Below are 27,748 nucleotides of genomic sequence, written 5' to 3'. Positions count from 1 at the left end.
AGCCACGGTAAGCTTCCGGATCCTCTGATTGGCCTAATACTTCTGAGTCTTTTGATTGGCCTGAAGTTTCCTCGGTAATCTGATTTCTGCAGTACTGATTCTCTGATTGGTCCAATGCTTCAGAGGTTCATGGTTGGCCTAAAATTTCCAAATCTCAGTAATGCTCTACATCGGCGGAATTACGCATAACGATTTACACTGAGGAAAGCTGATTTATGATCAGAATTTGGAAACTCAGCCCTAGTCACTTCAAACATTGTCCCATCCACATCACTGTCAATGCTACCAACTGGCTCCTGCTCAAAGAGGAGGGCTTTTAGGACCCTGGAGATCAGCAGTCCTCCTACTCAACTCAAGCTCTCTCTAAACTGACACCTGCTAATTTCCCTAAGCTGCCCCAGCGGAGGAGAGTACGCAGCTCCCAGGCTGTCCGCGGCTGGCCGCACTGCTCCACATGCTACTGTACCATGTCTGTCTTGATAAATGGTCTTGCCTAACCGCAGAGTTGTTATTTGTTGCATTGCTGCTATTATTGTTTTTCATGTTTGTCATTGCACTATTGTACATTTCCATTGCCATGTGTCCACAAATAATTCCGGGTGTGGCGCCTGCCGTACTTGGCGAATAAAGTTAATTCTGATTCTGATTAAAGGCAACCTGAAGTGAGAGGGATATGGAGTCTGCCATATGTACTACCTTTTAAACAATACTAGTTGCTTGGCTTTTCTGCTGATTCTCTGCTTTCTAATACACTTAGCCATAAACCATGAACAAGCATGTAGCAGATGTTTCTGACAAGATTAGCTACATGCTTGTTACAGGTGTGCGATTCAGACACCACTGCAGCCAAAGAAATCAGTAGGACTGCCAGGAAACCGGTATTGTTTAAAAAGTGATAAATATGTCAGCCAGCCTCCATATACCTCTTGCTTCAGGTTCCCTTTAAGTTTTACTCGCATGAACTATTAGGCTTAAAAGTCATTTGTGACATCACAGTGATGTTGCTGTGGTAACTATCCATGAGGTAACACTATTGGAATGTAAGAGTAGCTTAGCTACCTGAGATGTCGGTGTTTGACTGTACAGGTTCTTTCTGCACTATAGATTACTGACAGGACTGGAATGTTGCGCTACGTACTGAACTATAAGTATAGAATAGGTAAGGGTGGATACATAAACACTATGCTCACATTCACTAGTTTTATTTTCATAATTCTATTTTAATACAGATTTGCAGCTCCCCCTTTTTTAGTCGAAAATATACCACATAAATTAGGAAGAAACAGGAGGTGGTTTGGCAATAGAGATGTGGCAAACCCGCGGTTTTTGGTTCGCGATCCGCGAACGCGAACTTCCGTAAAAGTTTGCGAACTGGCGAACATCGCAAACCGCAATAGACTTCAATGGACAGGCAAACTTTCAAAACTACAAACACTAATTCTGGCAAAAAAAGTGATGGAAAAGATGTTTCAAGGGGTCTAACACCTGGAGGAGGGCATGGCGGAGTGGGATACACGCCAAAAGTCCCGGGGAAAATTACAGATTTGACGCACAGCGGGGTTATAATCCCTGAAGGGCAGAAATCACATTGCATTCCTAAATTGGAGGCCTAAAGTGCTTGAAAACATTTTGTGTGTGTATACATGGATCAGGGAGTGTAATTAGTGTACTGCTTCACACTGACAGACCAAACTCCCTGTGTAACGCACCGCAAACAGCTGTTTGTGTAGTGATGGCCGTGCTGGACTGGTGCGCACCATGGCGAGAGTGCAGGCATTGGTAGTTTTCAAGCCCACATGGTTGGGCTGAGGTAGCTCAATGACAGAACAACAGTGACTGTCCAGCTGATCGAATTTGGTTTGTCCACAATGAAGGAACGACCATTTTCATCATGTGCCTTCATAAGGTAGTTGTCCCTACGCGGGTCTTGGTCTTTCCACGGCTCAATTTTCGGTGGCAGAGAGTACAGATGGCATCGCTCTCATCTGAGGCAGACACACAAAAAAATTTGGTTGAACAGCGAGGAGAACGCCAGCGCATACCACTAAGGCTGCATCTGAAATGACCACCAGCTCAGTGTGCAGCACCTAAATAGATTATCTGCACACTTTGCATGTAATTCAGATGCAAATCATATGCAAATCTGCTACTACTTATTATGCAAACAGGAAACTCAGGAGGAGGGGCTGGGAGCAGCTAACCTGACAGTTACATAGTTAGGAAAAGGTGGGGGGAAAGGCTGCGCGTCCCTAAACATATGCTGCAATTGAATGGTTAATCGCACAGGCATACACCGCCTCTGTTAGACTGAAAAATGCATGCCCTGCATCCAAGACAAGTGCTAACATTTATTAAACTAGGAGGAACTTTAGCTTCCAATATGGTTTACATGCAAAGTATATTATACTAGACACTTGCGCCACGGTGAGGCAAACCTCCGGGCAATTGACCTAACCTAAATTTAAAACCTTGGGAGCAACTAAGCAAAAAAAATGTGTAACTTACATTTGGTTGAACAGCGAGGAGAACGCCAGCGCATACCACTAAGGCTGCATCTGAAATGACCACCAGCTCAGTGTGCAGCACCTAAATAGATTATCTGCACACTTTGCATGCAATTCAGATGCAAATCATTTCCTCCTAGTTTAATAAATGTTAGCACTTGTCTTGGATGCAGGGCATGCATTTTTCAGTCTAACAGAGGTGGTGTATGCCTGTGTGATTAACCATTCAATTGCAACATATGTTTAGGGACGCGCAGTCTTTCCCCCCACCTTTACACAAAAAAATGTCCACACTGCTGAGCCCTGGGATGATGACACTTTGGTAATGGCTGCCAACGGAGTGTTAAGTGGGGTGCCAGAATCAGAGCAGGAGGAGGAAGATATGTCACGCTTCCGTGCAGAAGCTGAGGAAGATGAGGTGTTCTGTGTTAAACAGTCAACTACGTCCTGACAATATTGGGGGTTGATGACGCGTGCCTTCTTCTGAACACTGTACTTTGGTCGAGGGCCGCATGAAATCCTGACTGCACGACCTCGAACAGACCTGCCAGGTGGCCTGCCTCTGCTTGTTGTTTTGTCCATATTGGGGGGAATGAAGTGCAAGGTATGCACTGACTTGACTAATACAATGTGCAGTCACACAGGTGCAGTGAAAGGTATGCACGGACTGGTATATAAAACAGCGTGCGGTCACACAGGTGCAGTGAAAGGTATGCACAGACTGGTATATAAAACAGCGTGCGGTCACACAGGTGCAGTGAAAAGGTATGCAGTGACTGGTGGTATAACAATGTGCAGTCACACAGGTGCAGTGAAAGGTATATAAAACAGCGTGCGGTCACACAGGTGCAGTGAAAAGGTATGCACGGACTGGTATATAAAACAGTGTGCAGTCACACAGGTGCAGTGAAAGGTATGCAGGGACTGGTATATAAAACAGCGTGCGGTCACACAGGTGCAGTGAAAAGGTATGCACGGACTGGTATATAAAACAGTGTGCAGTCACACAGGTGCAGTGAAAGGTATGCACGGACTGGTATATAAAACAGCGTGCAGCAGTCACACTAGGCACTGAATGTGCTAGGCCTGGCACAGTATAGAAATTAGCAAGGGCCAGCTGTGACAGACTGGGCTGTATATGCAGTGTCAGTGGGCCACACAAAAAAAAAACACATCACAAAAAAAGCTCTCAAAAGAGCTGTTTTGGTGGTGCTTTGCTGCAACAAATTTCAGCAAGGAGCAAGCTAACAGACCTCCTAATTATCGCTTTCCCTATCTCTCCAATGTCTCTCCCTTCTCTCATTAATACTGCAGCGCACAGAGTGAGAACATGGCCGACGCTGCTGCCTTATATAAGGGGGGGGCTCCAGGAGGGAGTGCAGCCTGAATGGCTGCCATGTGTCTGCTGACTGTGATGTAGAGGGGCAAAGTTTAGCCCAATGATGTAGTATAGGAGGCGGGTCGAACCCACATAAAGTTTGCGATATGAAGCGAATGCAAACCCTCATTGTTCGCGCGAATAAGTTCGCATGCGAACCGTTCGGGACATCTCTATTGGGCAAGCCACATCAAAGAAAGAAAAATGCCTATGACTGTTTTGAAAGTACCTCCATTTTTTCCCCCAAATCAATCCAACCACAATGTATCTTATGAAATTTCAACCCAGCAAAGCACCAATGTCACAGGGAACATGGACCTAATTTTTGAAGCAGGTGGTCGAAACTAGGCGCCCGGGGCAAAGCGATGTGTAAAGATACTAGGCGCTCCATGGCAGCAATGATATACTGCGTGGGGCATGTAACAGTAATTCGTGGCTGCAGCGATCACTGGACCCTGAATTACACCTCCCTCCGAGTTGCGACGACTTGGAGGGGTAATAGCATTTAACACCACTGGGGAGTTTATCGGCAGCAGAGAGGGCTGTCATTCGGCTCTCCCCGCGCCCGGCTCACCAACGGTGTACTAATACATATGCCTAATTTTCTACGCATTGAATTTTCATATTACTTTCTAATCAGAAACCAGTAATTCCAAGGCAGATCCATTGTTAAGAATGTTCTTAGACTCACCTAGATCTCCCTCAGAAGCATAGGTGCCCCAAGTATAGGTAACCAGTTATAGGTGGCCCCAATATAGGTAGCCAGCTATATGTGCCCCCAGTATAGGTAGCCAGCTATATGTGCCCCCAGTATAGGTAGCCAGGTATAGTTGCTCCCGGTATAGTTAGTCAGGCATAAGTGTCCCCAGAATAGGTAGCCAGCTATAGGTGCCCCCAGTATAGGTAGCCAGCTATAGGTTCCCTAGTATAGGAAGCAAGTTGTAGGAGTCCCCAATATAGGTAGCCAGCTATAGTTGCCTCCAGTATTGGTAGCTATCCATAGGTGCCCCACAGTATAGGTAACAAGTTATAGGCCCCCACAGTATAGGTAGCCAGCTATAGGTGCCACCAGTACAGGTTAGCCAGCTATAGGTGCCACCAGTATAGGTTAGCCAGCTATAATTGTCCCCAGTATAGGTACCAAGTTATAGGTGACTCAAGTATAGGCAGCCTGGAAGGGGAACAGTGGGCACACAGCATTGGGGAGGGGGAGGGGGGGGAGGGGGAGGGGGGGAGGGGGGCCCACCCCCCCCTCAACTGGGGCCCCCCATCTGCACTCCCCCCTCCAGAAATTAGCGCAGTGTCAGCGGGGGAATATATCACCTCTTCCTGGTTCCAGGTGCCGGAACTCTGCATGTCACTGGTCTTCTCAGTCTGCAATGCCGCTCATTGTACTTCCGCTAATCAGGAAGTACAGTGAGTGGGATTGGAGACTGAGAAGACCAGTGGCATACAGAGCTCTGGCGCCTGGAACCAGGAAGAGGTGAGTCGTTCTCCGCCCACTGCCCTAATTTCTGCAGGAAGGAGTACGTAAGGGGGAGCTAGAGGTGAGGAAGGGGGGAGTCGGGCCCTGCAGCCCACTGATGTGTGCCCATTGCTCCTCCTTCCTGGGCTGTTACCTCCTGTTGCTTGCAACATGGGGCCCCCTTCTGCGCGGGGCCTGGGGCGATTGCCCCATTCGCCCTTCCCAAAGGTGTGCTTAAAGAGGAACTTTAACAATCAGTATCTGATACCCCCTTTCCATTGACAAACCTACATTTTCTTAATGACATTCCACAGTGTGATGTCATCAGGGCCGGCCTGCTCATGAGGCGGGGTGAAACTTTTGCCTCAGGCGGCACTTCTTGGGGGGCGGCAACCGCCCGTCCGTGGGTGCGGGGGGGCGGCCGCTGAGCTGGAGGGGTAGTGGGCAGGAAGGGGGTATTGGGCCTAGCGGTGGGGAGGGGGGTCGGACCCCCCCTCCCTTGCCTGGGTCCCCCGATCTGCGCTCCACCTCCAGCTGTAAATAGTTCCGTAGCTGTCGATAGTAAGAGGGACGGGCGGGGATCACTCACCTCTTTCGGTTCCAGCGTGCGCTCCACTGACGTCACTTCCTGCAACGTCGCCCCCTCCCCACCGCTAGGCCCAACACCCCCTTCCTGCCCGCTACCCCCTCCAGCTTGGCGGCCCCCCACCCACACGGCTTGGGGGGGGGGGGGGGCGGCAATTTTTTCTAAACTTGCCTCAGGCGGCAAAAAGTCTAGGGCCGGCCCTGGATGTCATGACCAAGGTACTGACAGTTTGCTCTCTGTGAACCTCGTTGCATTGTGGGAAATAATGGCTTTTTCCACCTGCCAAGCAAGCAATATCTCCCTGTGTGCACAGAACTCTCATCAATTAACATTCTGTGCAGATCACCTGGCAGACCTGAAGATGTCACCAATCACCATCAGTGATACATTTCAGAATGTAAATTAGAGAGAAAGAAAAGATTTTACAATGTGCAAACACTGACTAAATAATCTATGATCATTTGTTCACATCTAAAATCGAAATCGCTGACGGCCGTGCTTTGCGATTTTGAGAGTGATTTTTTTTTTCCCTCTCCCGGAGCTTACCTGCGCACTATGATTTTGTGTAAAGCGCTTTTCAAAGTGCTTTTGCAGAGCGATTTCTTTTTTCACTAAGTCAGAAAGTGAACTCTTTGACAATGTATTTATTCTTAAAAGCACAAACGCAATCGCCGCAAAAGTGATTTTGTGAGCATTTTGCGATTTTACCTATACCATCCATTGTAGCAAAATCGCCTAAAAATGGTGCTGGCAGTGCTTTGGTCAGCGGAAAGCTGATGAAACACGCAGATATGAACAGTCCAATAAGGATTAATTTCACAAGTGCATTTCAAAATCGCCAGCGCTGAAAAAATAGTGAAAACACCCTAGGTGTGAACAAGCCCTGAATGAATATTGTAAAAAAATAAGTAATTTTACTAATTATGTTATTTCCACTACAGTTTCTCTTTAAGTCCTACTCATAAGCACATAATTGTCATGTTATCATGTGAACAGATGTTGCTGTTTATTCCTGGGCACACCAGATCATCCTGGATCCATCACACATGACCCGGCTAGCACGGAAATGAAATGTCACTAGAGCAGGTTGCTACAGAAGGCAATATACATAGACAGCAGATGTTTCTTCGAGCTGCCGCAAGATGGCAGTCGTGTGACACAGCGATCTCTATGGTGATATTTCCAGTGATCATCTGACCGGAAGCTTCAGGAACCAGCCCCCTTTTCAGTGGTTGTCTGACGGCTTCCCATGGGAGAATAGGGTACCCTATGCACTGCAGCCTGGCTGCTCCTGTACGCGGCTCAGGGGTTCCTCCAGCTCTGCATTGAAGTGGACGGGTTGCCGGTTCGTGCAGTGAGGAATAGCGTTTACCCTGAGCCTGCTACCCACCTTCATTCACCCACACACTGCACAATGAGTCATCCAGCGGCACCCGCAGAGCTGACTAGTCCCAGCATCAGCCCTGTCTACCTCTCAGGCATGGAGAGCATAAGGAAAGCCCATGTACAGTAACCCGATAGCCACCTGCTCCTATACACACAGACTGATCACTGGTGACACTCGGCTTTCTTCTCCCCCTGCCGGAGCCCTAGTGTGCCCTGCTCCTCCTCACCCCCTCTTCTAGGTAAGCAGCAGGCTTCTGTAAATGTCATGTGTATAACTCATTGTAACAGTCATGTGGATTATTGTCCCCTCACTCTCTGTCTTTTGCAGATGGATATTAACACAGTTTTACATCCAGATAACAAGGAAGGTAATTATGGGCTTTTTTTTTTTTTTTTTTGTATATATATTTTCAAAGTGACTCAAATTAAAGCTTGTTCACCTCTTTCAATCAGCACATATGAAGCTACCATGATTTTTTTAGCATGCGAGTAGTTGTCCCTTGACACCTTCAGACTGGTTGTCAAATATCAAACATGTAGAAAAGTTATGCTCAGCCACTATTCCATCCTATAGCTTGCACCTGCTTGCCCCCCCCCCCCCCCCCCCTTTCTTCTTCTTCTTCTCCTCCTCCTTCTGCATAGTGCAGGACTGCAGCATGAACAGACCTGATCAGCCTGTGACTTCTTTTTTTATTTTTAAGAATTCATTGTGGCAGTTTTAAACCTCAACCTCGTAGTGGACGCAGCAAATTCTCATATCCAAAATAATTATTAGACTTGGAATGGAACATTTCAGATTGCAATTACTCTTTACTTACTTACTTCCTGTGGGCTTGCCTCCTCATGGTTTCTTCTGTAATGCTGGGAAATGTAGTCAGATGTTCCTTGTTATTTCTCTGCTGGTGGAATGCATGGGAAAGGAATCAGGCGCTAGTCTACTTGAGGTCACCCAGTGGGAAACCTCATAGGGTTTGGGTGGAAAGCACCCTCTAGAACAGCCAGGTTTTGAATAGATTATATGATAATTACTCCCACACTATGAGGCTAAATGCAGTGCCTGGAGTTGTTCCCTTTGAGGTGCCCTGCTGGGTCACCACAAATAGACTAGCGCCAGGAATTATAAAAAATGGCGATAACCTCTAAAGACCAGGCAGATAGTGTCCTGCCTGTATCACCTTGAGTTACAGATTGCCCAGCAGGCTCATGGTGATTAATATGGCTCTAAGTCCTACCCCATAGAGCCATATTATCCATACCATATGAACGGATGAGGATCAACCAATCTGAAACAGTCTGTATGCATGTTGGATTAGTGTGGCTCTGTACAATGAACAAGCTGACACATCATTGCATTCCAGTAGTTCTGGAGGTGTGTTTAGCTACCAGGGACAACAGAAATGATTTTCAAATTCAGCAGTGATGCATTGTGGGACACCTCAGAGCTCACTCCAATCTGAATAATCGCAAATGCCTTCTGTTTTATGAAGGCAAACTTCTGATATGACCTTGGGGCAGTAATTAAAAAGGCCAGAGTGCTAGTCGTTTAAAGAGTATCTGAAGGCAAAAAAGTTCCCAATTTGGAAATAATTCAGAGGCTTGCCCTGTCCTCCTCCACCTTGCCATTCCAGTGGGGGAACTACCGAAACTCATCAACAAGCCCTTGTCTAAGAAGCATGGCTGTGCTCCACAGGCGGCTTGTGCCTGCGCAGTAGCACAGAGCCAAACGGGCTCCGCTTTTTCTGTTGATCCTGAGTGGCTGTTCCATGCTGTTGCACAGTGTGAGCCTGTGCAGTGTAGCCATGCGTAATTCACGTCTGTTTGTGGCTGCGAGCTGTGTGGGGTTCCATCGCAGGAACAGGGAGGTGGAGGCAGATAGAGGACAAAGCAGGTTCGGCACTGAAACTAGGCGCCCCATTGCAGCAATGTAATGGACTTCAAAGGTTAGAGAGCATATGCAATTATCTTGACCGTCGCTTTCCAAGCTATGCAACTTGAACTATCCTCTCTGCTGGCTCAGGCTGTGCTGTAATAGCCATTTCTCCTCTAGTATCTCCCTGCTGAAGCTGTACGGAAGATGCAGGCTGCTCAGCGAGTTCTCAGGGTGTGCTGAGGAAGATCCATAGCACTGGGACCACAAGGAGCCGAGCCCAGTGTAAACAAGTCATTTATCTTGCTTATTTGTTTATTTACTATCTTCCACACCCCTCGCTGAGCAGCCTGCATTCCAATGTCCCGTATAGCTTCAGCAGGGAGAGAGAAGAGGAGAGCTGTTACAGTGCAGCCCAAGTCATCAGAGGGGGAGGACAAGCAGGATCTCTGCATATGCGGTCTATAATGTTTCAAGTGCACATAAAAAAAGAAATAAAAACTGCTTTGTGTCTAATGCTCCTAATATTAGGTACATGCCACCAGGGTTATCCTAGTAGCCTATCTTTTTTTGCCATATTGCCCCTTTAATTTTCTCCTTTGTGATAGTTTCACACCTTATTAAAAATGCTTTTTAAAGTGTACCAGAGATTTAAGTAATTTTTAAAGATTTATACATACCCGGGGCTTCCTCCCGCCCCATCCGCACTGATCGCTCCCATGTCGCCGTCCTCAGCCTTCTCCAGCTCCGGTACCGCGTCCCGTAACTTTGGCTAGTCTGAGCATACGCACTGCGCTCTCTCCGGTGGAGAATAGTACAAAGTTACAGGTCCCGGAACTGGAGAAGGATGGGGCTGGAGGAAGCCCCAGGTATGTATAAATCTAAGTTACTTCCTCTAGTTTCCTTTAAAACCACCACCAATCAAGAAAATACTCAGAATAATTTTGAGAGTACTTTTCACTTATTTTTGGTATTTTCAATTTCAAAATGCTACAAAGTTATTTTAAACAGAAGATGAAAAAGATCTCCTAGGAGATAACTTAGGAGAAAAAGTGAATTGCATATGGGCCCTAGTCTTTCTGAGTTATTGAAAAACTTTGCACATTGCTTTTGTGGCACGGTGTCTTTGTAAATATTTCATTCATAAAAAGCTTGTTATTACAATGGTATGCACATGTGGCAACAGCTGACAATGACAGAGCAGTTTCCCTATTCAGTCTGGAATTCCTCTCCCACACATTGTTTGTTTTTCAGGTATGTGCTGTTATGCTAAAGGCATGGTGATGTAGAGGAGAGCAGTTCCCTCTCTCACCCCCTGCTGATAATTTATTTTTTCTTAAATTTCAAAAGTCAGATGCGTGTCTGGAAAATAATGGATGAATTTCATTTAAGGCACATACACAGGAATTTTCCTATTATCTTAAGTGGAATACATGTTCCTGGTGTAAAGGACAACCGAAGCAAGAAGGCTATGGAGGCTGCCATATTTATTTCCTTATAAGCAATACCAGTTGCCTGGGTATCCTGCTGATCCTCTGCCTCTATTACTTTTATCCATAGGCCCTGAACAAGCATGCAGCAGATCAGGTGTTTCTGACAATATTGTCACACTTGACAAAATTAGCTGAATGCTTGTTTCAGGTGTGTGATTCAGACACTACAGCAGCCAAAGAGATCAGCAGGACTGCTAGGCAACTGGTATTGTTTAAGAGGAAATAAATATGGCAGCCTCCATATTCTTCTAATTACGGTTGTTCTATAACTTGTCTAAGGCTTCTTCTAGTTCCCTCTAGTTGTTCCGGTTCCTAGCCATTATTCCGCACTGTTTCCCCCAACTGCTGAGCCCCTCTGAAAGCTAGCCGACTGGACCAGTTGTGGGCCACTGCGCATGTGCTGCAATCCTCAATCGTGCGCCCGTAACCAGGAGCATATTCTTCACATGCACGGTAGCAATTTGTACAGACTATAAGCACAGATCAATCCTGGCCATTGGAGTGGGATCAAGGCAAACCTGGGCTGAGCATGCAGCTTTGGTCAGGCACAGCTACTGAAGGGAGCAATGAGGAATGACAGCATAGGACCAAAATGACTACAGGGGTCTGGAAGAAGCCCCAGGAAAGTTAAACTGTGCACAATTTTACATTTTATACACTGAAGATTTCAAATACAAAGAACCATTCTTTGGCCTTACATACTTACACATTTAATAGGAATTTTGTGGATATGGAATTCTTCTTAAAACATGAGGTTAAAGTTAAATTACCAGTATAATAATATATCTGCTATGAAAACTATCTAATATGTAAATAAGTATCAGGTAGATTAGCTGTCTGGATAGTGGTGAGGGCATACAGTCTGGAAACAGTATATTCGGGCGCCTGAGGCTAGTGGACAAATCGGGCGCCGCCATTCACTCCTATAATAAATATCGTTTAATGGGCGCCCGATAGGAAAAAAGGGCGCCGGTGAAAAATAACGTTTTAAAAGCGGCGCCCGGAGACTTAATGTTTTATTACTGCTTCTCATGATTACACATTATTTAATGATTTATACATTTTTAAATATTATTTTTAAACGAAAAACAGTACAATATTTTTTTCAAACATTATTTTTAAACGAAAAACAGTACATTTTTTTTTTACATTATTTTTAAACGAAAAAACCAACAGGGGGGTCTTAGGTTTAGGCACCAACAGGGGGGTCTTAGGTTTAGGCACCAACAGGGGGGTCTTAGGTTTAGGCACCAACAGGGGGGGTCTTAGGTTTAGGCACCAACAGGGGGTCTTAGGTTTAGGCACCAACAGGGGGGTCTTAGGTTTAGGCACCAACAGGGGGGTCTTAGGTTTAGGCACCAACAGGGGGGTCTTAGGTTTAGGCACCAACAGGGGGGTCTTAGGTTTAGGCACTAACAGGGGGGTCTAGGGGTTAGGGGTAGGTACAGGGCGGGTTACTTAGGCACCAACAGGGGGGGTCTTAGGTTTAGGCATCAACAGGGGGGTCTAGGGGTTAGGGGTAGGTACAGGGAGGGTTACTTAGTAATTTTTTTTTTTAACGTTATTATACGTTTCAGTATTTAAACGAAAGATTAACGTTTTTACAATTGCCGATTTAATGCACATTATTTAATGATTTATAACTTTAAAAAACATTAATTTTAAACTAAATACAGTACAATACATTTTTAAACGTTATCCATGCTTATCGTTAAAAACCCGGCGCCCTTTTTTCCCAGCGCCCCTTTTTAACGTACGCATACAGTCTAGTCACAGGCCTAGAGAGCTGCAGTGGGGGTAACATGGGAGAAGCAAGGGGAAAGAAACAGAGACAACATGTAACTAAGGTCCACTGAGGCTAAGTTCACAGTGGGACGTTAAAGTCGCACGTTAAAACAAAATGTAACGCAGAATAACGCACTGCAATGAAAAATCAATGCCCCGTTCACAGTGCACACGTTGCGTTGGTGACTAACGCTGCACGTTAAGTGAAAGTACTGCATGCAGTGCGTTATACACGTTATTAGCTGCGTTAGACTTTTTGCACATGCTCAGTAATGACTTGGAAGCATACTTTTCATTGCCTGTATTCTCTACTGTATCTGCTGTATGCGACGGTAACGCCGTGTTGCAACTTTTTTGGCAGTTGTAAATTTGCGTTGCAACTTTAACGTCGCATCAAAATGCAACGTCCCACTGTGAATCTAGCCTCATGCATGCAGAGACCAGAAGTGAGATGCTAAATGTGGGGGGGAGGGGGCTATGCAAATTGCTTCAAGGGGGTCACCCGGGAGCCCACCACATAGATGTTAATTTCTGTCACTGGGACGGGAGTTGAGGCGCTGTTGATTGGTTTGGTAATCCGGAGAGTCCCTAAATCTATGCCATTCCAGTGTTCTCCCCAGAATTTTCTTTCAGCCGGGTGGTGCAAAAAAGTAGCTGGGTGGAGTAGAAAGGGGAAATTTGGTGTTAGGGGAAAATGGAATGTGCACTATTCTTTATTGGATTGAACAATCACTGCACATAATTAGGCAGTCATACCCCCACCGACCCAGAAATTCTATTCTCTGCCTGTGAATTAACTTTATGTGGAGTCTATCACGGTTAATGAAATGTCCTACTTGATTCCATATCACACCAAGAGTGGGTCTGTGGCCATCAGCTAATAAAACTGAGACGTTTAGTATGATTAAAAAAAAATATTGTACCCAAGCATAACTATCCTAAATATAGTAAGGCTGTTACTTACTCTTAGAACTCGTTCACATTCTAGGCATTGCTGTGCACATTTCGGCAGCACCTATAGTGTGTAGAAACATCAGAAGTTTATAGATTGCACTGTCTGATGTTCAAGCTTCATGTGCAGTGCAGCACGCTATTGCACTGCCGCAAGCACTTTGTGGATCTGCAACACATGGCAGCACAGTTGGCCCGTGCTGCGTTCCAATTGCATGACCATATGTTGGTCCAGTGACTGGTCACTCAGGTAGTGTTCCATGCTGTAGGCAAAGAATACAACACACAGCCAGGAACTGCAGAGGTTCACGGGTCCCACATAGGCCCATTCATGAGTAGAGGCATTGTTTACTGCAAGTCAATCATGACCAACCATTTTTGATCCTGCAACTAGGGATGGTCAAGATGAAAATAGTTCTGAGTTGATGCAGATCTTTTGTAAATGTATGCAGCTTAAAAAATCGACCAGTAAAATGCAACAACTGGTGAATTCGGTCCTTGTAACACAAGATTACCATTAACATTGCATCTCATTGATCATCCCTAGCTGGCACTCTCCAGAGAAACTCCCCATGCACAAATGTGCATGCAATTAAGATTTCACTGCTCTGTGCCTATAACTGGTGTATCTGGGGATCTCTCTGCTGCTTTCCTTCCCAATCTGAGTCTGTCAGGAGAGACAGCGAAGGGAATAAAGCAGGGAGTGATGAAAGTGTTACTGGGCCAAAGAGGCGTGCATGAAGGTAATACGTTTTTTTATTTGTTTATGATGTGTAACTAGAATCCACATAATGATGGGATGACCTCTTGTGTGAGGTGAAAGCACTAACTTGGCTGGTCAGCTGATCCGGTAATCAACCAGTGCATGTTTTCTCCCTGTTGCAGAGTAAAGGAATTTTTTGGCACGGATTTAGTCACATCAGTTCCTGTCTGTGTGGGTGTGTGGAATGTACGGTTTAATCTGTAAAACTCTGTAGGTGCAAATAAATGCTGTGGCATATTGTAGATTATATATGTATGTGTGTGTAATGTGCTTGCTTGAGCCCCCCCCTCCCTTCCCCCTAAGGTTTCTTGTTATTCCCTAACCTCTGTGGAATGTCAGGACTGGCTCATGTACACAGCATCTTGTCAGAAACATTTGCTTTTAGTATTGCTGCAGTCCTTGTGAAATGCTGTTAATCCGTCAGATATTTATGCACCAGTTTTCACAATTTTAGGAATAACCCCCTGTTTTATCAGTTTCACTTCAACAAGGTTACTTGAATTTGCTGCGCAACAGTAGCTAGCCACATGCCATTCAGCATGTCCAGCTCTCCTTACATCAGCAAATTCTCAGGGAGCTCAGCACGTTTTTATATCCTCCTTTTTTTTTTTCTTTTTTTTTCTCCCCTTAATGGAATGGTGGAACTGTAGGGCTTCTGTTTGTTGCTCTTTGTAACACAGTTGCTGTGTTTTTTTTTCCTTTATTTCCCAGGGTGAGTTGTTCCTGGAATTCCTTGCATTGTAGCTTGTAATGGGGTAAACAAATAAAACTATTCCTTTACTTCTGCCCCCTTCTATACACACACTTTCAGTTATGATTGGCCAATCACTGACCAATTTTACCACCTCCATGTAGTATGAGGGTTTACCTACACAATCGGCTCATAGCATTTCATATCTGTTGTCCCTCATACTAAAGGAGGTTGTAAAATCGGTCAGTGATTGGCCAATCCATAAATGGAAGTGTGTACCAACCAGAGTTTAGGCTGCAGCAACACTACTTGCCATCTGTAAAGGAGCTGTGCTTAGCCCCAGCAGTTCCCTGAAGTTGTGTGAAAATCTTCAACAGTCAGGAGTTCCGGACCTGCTCACCGCCCTATGCATGCATCGGTTTAGAGGCCCATCCAGTGAGATAAGCCATTGTGAGGTGTGACATCTGTTGCATATTAGGGACCACTGCCACTACTTCTGGGGTAGTCATGCTGCATATTAATCCAATAAAAATTGCTTTTAACACATTATACAAATGTTCAAGCTTTTTTTTTTTTTTTTTTTTTTTTTTTTTTTTTTTTCTTTGCTGAAGCTACTGCCAGCATGTTGCATCTGTACACCTTTAAATGTGTTTTGTCCTTTGTCTAATAAGTACTTTGCAAGAAATACATTTCAGGTGGCAAAAATGGAAATGAGCTCTTTTCCGATTAGGGCTCACAGTTAAAGTGCATAGAAAAACTGTACAATAGAATAGGGAACATTTGCACTGATCATGGTGTTTTGTATTCACAATGGCCAGTGAGCGTCCACCTTTGCAGTCGGGCGTGGGGAGTGAGCGTCCACCTTTGCAGTCGGGGCGTGGGGACGGTGCGTCCGCCTTTGGAGCCGGGCGTGGGGACGGTGCGTCCGCGTTTGGAGCCGGGCGTGGGGACGGTGCGTCCGCGTTTGGAGCCGGGCGTGGGGACGGTGCGTCCGCGTTTGGAGTCAGTCGATACATTTGTGTGTTGAGTAACAGGCCCCTACTCTGTGCAGATAATTACTGGTGCAGCAGGGTGGGAGAGTTATAGGCTGTCTGTGCTCTACAAGGCAGTACAGATTCCAGACTGGCTAAGCAGTGCAGTTTAACAAATTCATAACTGGCTTCAAATTGAAATGAAAATGTTTTAGTAACCCTACCTAATAATATACAAGTGTCCCCGCTTCCTGTCCCTGTGTCAGTGCTTTTGCGCTACTGCGCATGTCCTGCACTGATAGCTGTTGGGACAGGACGCAGGACGGACCGGCAGGCGGGTGTGTGTGCGAGTGCAGCGGTGACAGAGATAGAGCCCGTTTTTAAACCTAATAATACACAAGTGTCCTGTGTCGATGCTTTTGCGCTACTGTGCAAATCTTGCACTGACAGCCGTTGAGACCAACCAGCGGGTGCGTGCGCGACGGTGACAGACCTAGAGCCCGTTTTTAACCGGGCTTAGGTTACTAGTATTTTATAAAATGTCTCCCAGAGAACTGATTTACATTTTGTAGCACTTTCTAATGAAAGTGGAGTTTACTGAGCTGTATCTTTTTTTTTTTTCTTTTTTTTTATTTTATTGGTGTCCTTGTATAACTAGTAATAACTGTTTTTTATTTCCAGATGCCCCTGTCTTACTGGCAGAGCTACGGCCTGGTAGAGAGCAGCTGTATGACTGGAAGTCCAGTTGTGAAACATGGAGTGTGGCCTTCTCCCCTGACGGCTTCTGGTTTGCCTGGTCACAAGGACACGGCATCATAAAACTCATTCCTTGGCCGCTGGAAGAGGAACAGCTGTAAGAATCTTACCACAACCGCTGCTTGTATGTGTGTTGGGCCATTGTTGGCGGTATTGTCGCACGCATGCACGGAATGATGTAAATACGACGGAGAAGCCGGGAATCCCAGTGACATACTTCCTGTCCAGCAGGAAGTTCTTGACTGGGCGAGGGGCAGTGAAGGGTGTGGGGGGGGGGGGGAGGGGGAATGAGGTACTATGCAAATGACTTTGTTGGTGAACTCTGCCACAGGGTCATTGATTTTTATTTTTTTGGGGGGGGGGATGTGAGGGGACGAAGCATGGCAGCGCTCAGTGTGAAGCCAGCCTAAGGGACCATTTACACTTAAAAACGCTAGTGATTTGAGTTAGTGATTTTTCTGCGATAAATTTGCGTTTTTGGAGCGATTGCGATTAGCGGGTCTATGCATGCTAATGGCAATCACACCAAAATCGCCTGAAATCTGTTGCAGGTAACACGTTTGTGATTACTGATAATCTCAAAACGCCCGCAATCGTGGCAATGAAAACACTGAAGACGCATGATTCCCACTTAAGTGTAAATGGGCCCTAAAGCTGTTGTCTACAGCTGCCAGTCAGATTATTGTTCCATTTTACAGCTGAAACCTGATTGGTGGTTCTGAGCCACTGCTTTATTTTTCTCTTTTTCATCACTCTTAACAATTCACTGCCATTATTTCTTTAAAATGAACATTTCTTTCAGCTAAATATATTCAGTATTGTTTTTGTTTTAATTATTACTACCAAAAATTGTATTTCACTAGACGAACACCATCCTGTAGATCGAAAAGTCAGTGCTACAAGAGTACAGATGTGAAAGGGAAAGGAAGCCTTAAAGAAAAGATACTGGACTGCGGTCAGATTGTCTGGAGCTTGGCGTTTGGCTCCTCCTCTTCACCAGCTGGATGGAAGTTGTGGCCGCGCTCCAGGCAACAAATGAGTGGAGCTCATGGAAATTGGCAGCTTTTAGCAACAGGGCTAAGCGACGGTCACGTCAAAATCTGGGAAGTGCATACAGGTAATGCTCTGACGCATTAAACACTGTGTATTACTTCTAGAGATCAGAGCAGACACAAGCTGACAGAAATTAAATGAAATGTAAAATCCCCTCATTGTTTAGACTGCATGTTCTGTAACCCAACTGGTCTCCTTCCAGATGCCATGGTGACAAGTGGGAATGAGCCAGCCAATTCCTGTTCCACGATGGCTTTTGCCTACCCCTCTCTGTCACAGGAGCTTTGAAGGTGGTTTAGGCTGACATAGCTGCGACCTTCTTACCTTTTACTTAGTTCATGTGGCTGGAGGCGGAGCATTGCAGTGGTATATTGAAGGCCCAGTGTGCTTATCAGTGCTGCAGCATCAGGAAGAACATTGGTTCAGATGTTGGCAAAGGCTTATTGGGACCAGTTGCATTCTGAAAGATTATGCGTGTATTGAATTCTTCCAGCTGGTATTTTTTGACCATAGTTAGATGTTACTTTCCAAGTTGATTAGCCCCTCCCCTCCTCTACCTCCCAAGCTGCCCAAATTGCTATTTGATAGGATGGATGCCCTCTTTAACCAATAGCAGTGCTTGTGCACCAACCCTCTTAGCTTGCTTTCCAGTTATCACTAAGATTTGGAGTATGTTTTTGTTTGTTTTTTCATCATATACTGAATTTTTGTTGTACAGGATATCTATCTACCGGTATGTCAATTTAAGTAAAGTCTGAATTAACTATTTTCTATTATATTAACACAGGTCGTCTGCTTTTCAATTTGTCCGGCCACCAAGATGTGGTGAGAGACTTGAGTTTTAGCACAAATGGCAGTTTGACCCTTGTCACTGCCTCCAGAGACAAGACCCTACGAATCTGGGACTTGAAAAAGGATGGTAAGTTTTGCTTGATCACTCTACATGCTTATATCTGAAAGTAGAAGCCCACAACTTGCATGGGGCAAGAAGGATCGGTTTGTCTGTATTTCTTCCTTGCTTGAAGCACCAGTTTTCCTGCACAGCAGGTTAGAGGTAATGATTCATTCAGACTTCATTTCACCCATATCCATGTTGCTCAACCTAGCTCAGATATCTGAAACGGGTCAGGATGTCTTCACTTTTGTGCAGGTGAAGAACTGTATAGGAATGCTAAAAGTAAACACAGGTTACATCCATCCAGTTCACAGCCTGACCAGCTTAATCACCCAAATCCTTCATTGAACAAGGCTGCAAAGATCTGTCACGTCCCAAATTGTCGGACCTCCAGGCGTGTCCTAATCTTACACCTGTGTGTATACTGGTGCAGTACAAAAACGTAAAAAAGGCATCCAACCAACTGACCTCTTTTTTTTTTTTTTTTTTAAAGGAAATGTCCAAGCAAAATAAAAAAGAGTTTCACTTACCTGGGGCTTCTCCCAGCCCCATGCAGCCATCCTGTGCCCTCGTAGTCACTCACTGCTGCTCCAGTCCCCCGCTGGCAGCTTGGCGACCTCGGAGGTCGGCGGGACGCATTGCGTACATTTTTACGCATTCCCGCTAGTGCAAGAACATTACCTGATTTGTATCTTCCAGCTTCCCTAACAAAGCCTTGGAGCCAAGTTCACACTTGCTGCTGCCAGATGAGTCACTCTGTGTGCATGATATTTGTGGATGACAGCAGGTGGTGTAAGGGCATAAAACATTTTTGTATACATTTTTGGCAACTGAAACCGGTTTACTGTTGAGTGCTGTACAGGGTGGTAGACATGTGAGCACCACTCTACTGTGTGAACTTCAGTTCCTGCAGAAACAAAATAACATTGGGTGAAGCAATCTCTCCTGGTCATCCACTGAATGGGAAGCCAGCAATGTCGGGAGGCACCTGCACACACTTCAGATTTCATGCCAGTTAAGTACACTTACATTTCCTGTCAGTTGTTTTGGCTGAGGGAAAGCTAAAGTGTGTACTCAGCTTAACCATTTAGTAGCCCTGCCCGTGTTATCTTGAGTCAGATAACTGGTAATATTTACCTGCTCTGATCACTGGATGGACTCTACTCTTCTCTTCCTTCACCCGTGATGCTGCAATTCTGATATCCTCTGTATCCTGATAACCTATTACTTGAGCGGGGCCCAGACGAGGGTGTCAGAGTTGCAACACCGCTTGGTGGGGAAAGAAGGGTTGATGGAAGGCACTGCAATTCTGACGTTATCCTCTGGGTCCCGATTACATGTCATGTGATCTGGACCCCCGAAGAGGGTGTCGGCATTACAGCGCTGTTCAGTGGAGAAAAAGGAAAGCTTATCCAGCGTCTTGAACAGGTAAATCCCTGGCCGTGTTTAAATCCTGTCTGAAAACCCACCTGTTCAGTTTGGCATTTGCAGAAATATAACTTTTGTTGTGTGAATACTTCATCCTACTACCAATTACTGAATCTGAGAGAGCCTAAGCACTTTGAGTCCTATGGGAGAAAAGCGCTATAGAAATGTTATTGTATTGTAATATGAAAGGTCTCACTGTACCACTCTGCACACTGGGGGGGGGATGTGTCCTTGCAACTAACATATAGTTTTAATAATGTTAAGGGATTCAGGCTCTTGTCAATGCTCATTTATTACTATCTCTTTGAAATTTCAAAGTGTTGAGAATGTTACAGCCTTCATAGTACATGTTGTTAATGGACCATTATCGCGAAAAAAAAGTAGGCAGTTAAAATCTGACTGAACCGACAGGTTTTGGCAGGGCTGTGGAGTCGGAGTCGTGGAGTCGGGGAAAAATGCTCCGACTCCTAATGAATTTGTAACTGTAATTAAAATAGAAAATATGATAAAATGTTCTATTTCTCAGATAATAGTCATTAAAAATAATGTGTATATATACAGTATATATACAGTAATAGCTGTGCTTAGTCCACAAAAATGAAATAAACTCAAAATGAGTTACTTGTGCTGCTTCAATAAAGCAGTCCCCGTATTTTTAAGGTCAGATATACATATCTGATTGTGACTGTATATATGTGTACACAGGAATCTCTTATATATACTAAATAACATCTATGCTGTAAGAATAAAGCCTGATGTGTAGCTGTGTCACTAATAGAGATGGTCAACGAAATGGAAATAATTCTGCATTGATGCTGATTTATGCAAATGTATGCACTCCCTTTGCTGATGAAATCAAATAATTTGATATGTTGTTAAAATTTGGTTTGGTGACTACAAATTAAAGGGTAACTGAGACGGATGAAAAGTAAAGTTTTATACATACCTGGGGCTTCCTCCAGCCCCCTTCAGGCTAATCAGTCCCTCGCTTTCCTCCACCACCCGGATCTTCTGCTATAAGTCCTGGTAATTCAGCCAGTCAGCGCTGTCCGGCCGCATGCCGCTCCCACAGCCAGGAACATTCTGCACCTGCGCAATAGTGCTGCACAGGTGTAGTATGCTCCTGGCGGCGAAGTGTGTGCATGCGCACTACGCCCGACTGGCTCAAGTACCTGGACTCAAAGCAGAAGATCCAGGTGGTGGAGGAGGACAACGAGGGACTGATTATCCTGAAGGCGGCTGGAGGAAGCCCCAGGTATGTATAAAACTTTAATTTCATCTGTCTCAGGTTTACTTTGTTACACAGTAGTACTATACTCTACATATGCACTCCCCACAGAGCTACAGGGAATTCACTGAGAATGCTGTGCACATTGAACACAGAGGTGTTGTCTGTTCACAATCCCCTTATTCCCCTGCAGAGTACCTGCACATCATTCTTACATGTACCCACACTTACATTGCCTAGGGCCTGATAGATGTTCTTTGTTCCGGTTTGTACCTTTTTACAAGTACTCTTACCAAGGACTAGTTTTAGTCTAAAGGGAATAAATATAGTAGTCTACATATCCTTCTCACTTCAGTTGTCTTGTAAAATTCCTAAGCGTTGGCAGTTAAGAGACGAATTTCATGTTACATACATTTAATCAACAAAATTGTAATATGCAAATTAGAGGAGTCGCAGTCGGTGGAATCCTAAACTGAGGAGTCGGAGTCGGTGGATTTTTGGACCGACTCCACAGCCCTGGGTTTTGGGCCAGTCCATCTCCTCATGGAGGATTCTCAGGGTTTTCTTTGTTCTCAACAGCATTTGCTGAACAGCAGTTGCAAAGTCTGACAAAATAGTGTGCAAGTGATTAGGGAGGCTGGCTGGTATCTTATTTTGGCAATCTAAACTGCTGTTTAGGAAATGCTGTTGAAAACAAAGAAAACCCTGAGAATCCCCCACGAGGAGATGGACTGGCCTAAAACCTGTCGGTTCTGTCCGATATTAACTGCCTACTTTTTCCAGATAGTGGTCCTTTAAGTTCTTACTGGCTTCCTTTTTAAAATTGGTGATTAAGAACCTATGCAAAACACCCTATGGATCATATATGCACAATAGCTGCATGGCTTATTAGGTGGATGCAGGTGAAGTCCTGATTGAATTTCTGTAGCCGCAGAACTTGTATTTGAGACTTTAGATGTTAGTAATTAAATGGAGGGGTTGGCAATATTCCAGACTAGCAGTCCAAAGAGCAAGCATGAGGTGGGGCTTTGGCAGGGATTCTGCATACAGCATGGGGATCATTCAGAAAGTCATAGCAGCAAATTCTGCATATCAACCTAGTCAAATCCCAGCCTAAAACCGGCCAAACTTGCCAAACTTGCCATTTGCTTCACCAAAATAAAGATATGCACTGCAGACATTATGTAGAACACGCTTTCCTCACACAGTGGTTGTAGCCAAAGCCATGTATTGCCATCTGCAGTCAGTATGAGGTAGAATTGATTTGCTGCTTTCAGTATTCATTGAAACCTGAGGTAGTGCCTCTTCATGATAGTTCGCTGTTGGGCATATTTTTCCAGTGCAAGGAGATTAGTAATTGAATGTCTTTCACTTCCCTGGGTAAAACTACAACAGCGGTCTTCCTGCAGGGGCAAAGCTACACAGGATTTAATGGTCCCTGATTGAGGCATGTTTGTGGTCCCTCTCACCATTCCATGCGATGTTCTCAATGCAGCCTGAAGTAGAAGAGGTAATACAACAGTGCTTATGTACTGTGTTCTTAACATAGCTGCTCTGCAAGTAAGCACAAGCTAATATAATATTCAACCTGCTAAGTCAAATAGCTGCTCGGCACTCCTCGGGCCACCTTTGGAGCTACTCGCCTCTCTAAGTACCGTAGTTCTGAAGACAAGCGCACACGTACTGTGCATGTGCGAGATGTTCTGGAGGCGAGCGCACGCGTTGACGGATTTGTGCATATGCAGTACGTGAGTAGTTCTAAAGGCAGCCCAAAGAGTACCATAGACTTAGCAGATTGAATAACGTAAACCGAGGAGGACACAGGAACTGCTGGACCTACTGTGGACTGGGAAGGCACCATAGTATCCAAATCCAAACCCTTTCATCTACTTGGGTCAGCATCAAACCTGAAGTGTGTTTCCTCACTTCAGGTTTGCTTTAAATGCACTCGGGTTATGAATGGTACGAGCATTTTTCACCGTATTTTGAACATATTTTCACCATTAACGAACCTGAACAGAACAAGTATGTAGATTATGGCTTTCAATGCTACATGCTCATTCTGGTCTAATGTTGTAGTGGAATTATGAGATTAGCCTGCACGATATAGCTTAGCAACCATGGAAGTAGCAACTAGTGGGTATTTTATGCAGAGATTGTTTTTACAACACATTTGCAGGGGATACTAATCTGATTCCTGCTGTGCACAGTGACCGCAGATGCTCCAGTGCATTGGACATGTCATTCATAGCATTGCTATGTGGCTTGTCCAACTTTCATGCAGTGTCTGGGATTATCATGTATCTTGGTATCTGCTTACCACAACTGAGGCAGCGGATCTGTTGCCAAAGGGCATGAACAGATCCTATACTTAACATACGATCCATCAACTGATCCATTTATCCCCCTGCCAAGTCGCAGAAGTACTTCTCCTAATCTATGCTATATAAAGTACACATTACTGAACATAGTCTTCTTTCGTTACACTATGTTCTCTCCAGCATTTTTCTTTTAACTATATAAGGAGGAAACTGCTGAACTATGGCCATAAAATGAAGGGATCTCCCTTACGTGCTGTCTGGTGAAAGTGCTGATGTGGAAGAATATGCAGGTCACAGGAAACCTGGTTGTCATTGCTGCCATTCTCTGTGTGGTTAAATACACAGCAGCGCACATACCCATTTAGCATGAAGTCACACGGTAATTGTTTGCAGGCTGGGGTGTGTGAATTGCTTGCATACTTCAGCATCCGTAGTTATGTTCTCAGGAAAGTACACACCCGGTTGATATGTGGAACTGGAAATGCAGCAAGTTCAAACGGTGTCTAATCCGGCAGATATGTGGCAAGAGTGCTTTGGAGAGTGTAAAGGGGAAATCATTATTGCTTTTTACAGGCTTCTATACAATTGTGTGTGTGCATACAGTGGAGGAAATAATTATTTGACCCCTTACTGATTTTGTAAGTTTGTCCAATGACAAAGAAATGAAAAGTCTCAGAACAGTATCATTTCAATGGTAGGTTTATTTTAACAGTGGCAGATAGCACATCAAAAGGAAAATCAAAAAAATAACCTTAAATAAAAGATAGCAACTGATTTGCATTTCATTGAGTGAAATAAGTTTTTGAACCCCTACCAACCATTAGGAGTTCTGGCTCCCACAGAGTGGTTAGACACTTCTACTCAATTAGTCACCCTTATTAAGGACACCTGTCTTAACTAGTCACCTGTATAAAAGACACCTGTCCACAGAATCAATCAAGCAGACTCCAAACTCTCCAACATGGGAAAGACCAAAGAGCTGCCCAAGGATGTCCGAGACAAAATTGTAGACCTGCACAAGGCTGGAATAGGCTACAAAACCATTAGCAAGAAGCTGGGAGAGAAGGTGACAACTGTTGGTGCGATTGTTCGAAAATGGAAGGAGCACAAAATGACCATCAATCGACCTCGCTCTGGGGCTCCACGCAAGATCTCACCTCGTGGGGTGTCAATGGTTCTGAGAAAGGTGAAAAAGTATCCTAGAACTACACGGGAGGAGTTAGTGAATGACCTCAAATTAGCAGGGACCACAGTCACCAAGAAAACCATTGTAAACACATTACACCGCAATGGATTAAAATCCTGCAGGGCTCGCAAGGTCCCCCTGCTCAAGAAGGCACATGTGCAGGACCGTCTGAAGTTTGCCAATGAACACCTGAATGATTCTGTGAGTGACTGGGAGAAGGTGCTGTGGTCTGATGAGACCAAAATAGAGCTCTTTGGCATTAACTCAACTCGCTGTGTTTGGAGGAAGAAAAATGCTGCCTATGACCCCCAAAACACTGTCCCCACCGTCAAGCATGGGGGTGGAAACATTTTGCTTTGGGGGTGTTTTTCTGCTAAGGGCACAGGACAACTTAATCGCATTGATGGGAAAATGGACGGAGCCATGTATCGTGAAATCCTGAACGACAACCTCCTTCCCTCTGCCAGGAAACTGAAAATGGGTCGTGGATAGGTGTTCCAGCACGACAATGACCAAAAACATACAGCAAAGGCAACAAAGGAGTGGCTCAAGAAGAAGCACATTAACGTCATGGAGTGGCCTAGTCAGTCTCTGGACCTTAATTCAATAGAAAACCTATGGAGGGAGCTCAAGCTCAGAGTTGCACAGAGACAGCCTCAAAACCTTAGGGATTTAGAGATGATCTGCAAAGAGGAGTGGACCAACATTCCTCCTAAAATGTGTGCAAACTTGGTCATCAATTACAAGAAACGTTTGACCTCTGTGCTTGCAAACAAGGGTTTTTCCACTAAGTATTAAGTCTTTTATTGTTAGAGGGTTCAAAAACTTATTTCACTCAATGAAATGCAAATCAGTTGCTATCTTTTATTTAATGTTATTTTTTCGATTTTCCTTTTGATGTGCTATCTGCCACTGTTAAAATAAACCTACCATTGAAATGATACAGTTCTGAGACTTTTCATTTCTTTGTCATTGGACAAACTTACAAAATCAGTGAGGGGTCAAATAATTGTGTGTGTGTGTGTGTATATATATATATATATATATATATATATATATATATATATATATATATATATATATATATATATATATATATATATATATATATATATATATATATATATATATATATATATATATATATATATATATATATATATATATATATATATATATATATATATATATATATATATATATATATATATATATATATATATATATATATATATATATATATATATATATATATATATATAATATTATTATTTTATTTTTACTTTGTGCATCAACATTTTATTTACAAAACACATAGGGAGCAGATTTGAGATGCATGCATTTCTATTGTCTCTTCCATGTACATGTGGGAGAAGCTGCTACTATATCAGTGAAACACTATTTGAGAACCGTTTTATTGCTACTCCCCTAATACATGTGCTCATCGCTCTCATACTAAAAAATAAACTGCTAGTTTTCTGGTTGGACACGCTCTACCACTGTAGTGCATGCTGAATCACTCACCCACAATAAGCATGCATGCCAGGAGCATTCTTGTTTCTGGTGAGTAACCCAGAACACATTCTAGCCAGGGAATTGGCGGAAACAGAAAAAAAGGGCGCTGCCATAGGTGTCCATTATAAAAACCTGCTGCAAGGGAGGGTACACAAATTTCTCTTTTTCCTAAATAGGCGCTACATGGGGGTGTTAAGGGTTAGGCATCGGTAGAGGGAGGTGAGGGAGGTCTGGGTGTTAGGTATCTGTAGAGGCAGGTCTTGGGGTTAAGCATCGGTAGAGGGAGGTCTTTGGTTTAGGCATCGGTAGAGGGAGATATGGGTATTGGACATCGGTAGAGGGAGGTCTTGGGCATCGGTAGAGGGAGGGCTTGGGCATCGGTAGAGGGAGGTCTTGGGCATCGGTAGAGGGAGGTTTTGGGGTTAGACATCGGTAGTGGGAGGTCTTAGTATTGGGCATTGGTAGAGGGAAGTCTTAGTATTGGGCATTGGTAGAGGGAGGTCTGGGTATTGGGCATTGGTAGAGGGAGGTCTGGGTATTGGGCATTGGTAGAGGGAGGTCTGGGTATTGGGCATTGGTAGAGGGAGGTCTGGGTATTGGGCATTGGTAGAGGGAGGTCTGGGTATTGGGCATTGGTAGAGGGAGGTCTGGGTATTGGGCGTCAGTAGAGGGAGGTCTTGGGGTTGGCCATCGGTAGAGGGAGGTCCTGGGGTTAAGCATCGGTAGAGGGATGTGAGGGAGGTCTGGGTGTTAGGCATCAGTAGAGGGGAGGGTTTGGTGAGAGTAGGGTTAGGTTAATACATAGTAAAATATAGTAAAGACTACAAATATTTTACTATTGGAATTAGTGGAATATCACATTTTACTGATATTCTCCTAGCAGCAATCCCCAGTGCCCTTTTTGTCAGGTGCCTTTATTTTACATGTATGCAGAATTGGCAGCCTGCTAACATTTTCAGAATGGGAACCCCAGTGGTTTCTTCCATCAGTCACTCCTGAGTAGGGATGGCTCTGCCTAGGTAAACTCCACAAGAAGCATGTGATCTGTTAGATCAGTTTGGTCTGAATTGCTGGTCTTGATTATGCGTTAAACCAGGAAGTCATCACAGCAAAGCTCAACCTTACAAATCTGTTAGCTGATCAAATTGACCACCAGCTTCTCCGTCAGTTTACCTAGGCAGGGCAATCCCTTCTCCTGACAGTATACACTAGATTTCCCATTTTGCCTGATACTCTGCCCCAGCTAGTGGCAGAGTGCTTACGCATTTATTAGTGGGCCCATATTAGGAACTAGTAAAAAGGCCTGCCCGTTAAACAGGCGCTAGGTCACAGCCGCTACCCCCCGCAATGCACGCACACACGCATCCCGCTTGCTCGTTCCCCACCACTGTCTGAAGTATATGCACACTGGGAGCTGCTTGCTTGGCAGTTGGAAAAAGCTGTTATTTCCCACAATGCAATGAGAACCTCTGTGAACCACACACAGCAAACTGTCAGATCCGGCCCTGTGTCCTAACTGCCCTGGC

At 44.6% G+C, this 27,748-nt stretch overlaps 1 protein-coding gene across 2 annotated transcripts in view; it reads left to right on the top strand.

Moving 5' to 3' along the window:
• Positions 1-7,131: 7,131 nt before the first annotated feature.
• WSB2 (WD repeat and SOCS box containing 2) overlaps positions 7,132-27,748 on the top strand; it is a 34,543-nt gene continuing 13,926 nt past the window's right edge. Inside the window, exons 1-5 of one of the 2 annotated variants that reach the window (XM_068246191.1) lie at positions 7,132-7,558; positions 7,648-7,687; positions 16,522-16,693; positions 17,460-17,713; positions 18,437-18,568. In XM_068246191.1, the coding sequence (XP_068102292.1) occupies positions 7,648-7,687; positions 16,522-16,693; positions 17,460-17,713; positions 18,437-18,568 (598 nt within the window). In that variant the 5' untranslated portion in view covers positions 7,132-7,558. The remainder of the gene's footprint in view (positions 7,559-7,647; positions 7,688-16,521; positions 16,694-17,459; positions 17,714-18,436; positions 18,569-27,748) is intronic. The other variant, XM_068246180.1, reaches the window with a different exon arrangement.

This window comes from Hyperolius riggenbachi, chromosome 1 (genome assembly GCF_040937935.1).
Source record: "Hyperolius riggenbachi isolate aHypRig1 chromosome 1, aHypRig1.pri, whole genome shotgun sequence".
NCBI classification, from domain to species: Eukaryota; Metazoa; Chordata; class Amphibia; order Anura; family Hyperoliidae; genus Hyperolius; species Hyperolius riggenbachi.
The sequence above is the reverse complement of the archived record's forward strand: the minus strand, read 5'-3'. Positions and strand labels throughout refer to the sequence as shown.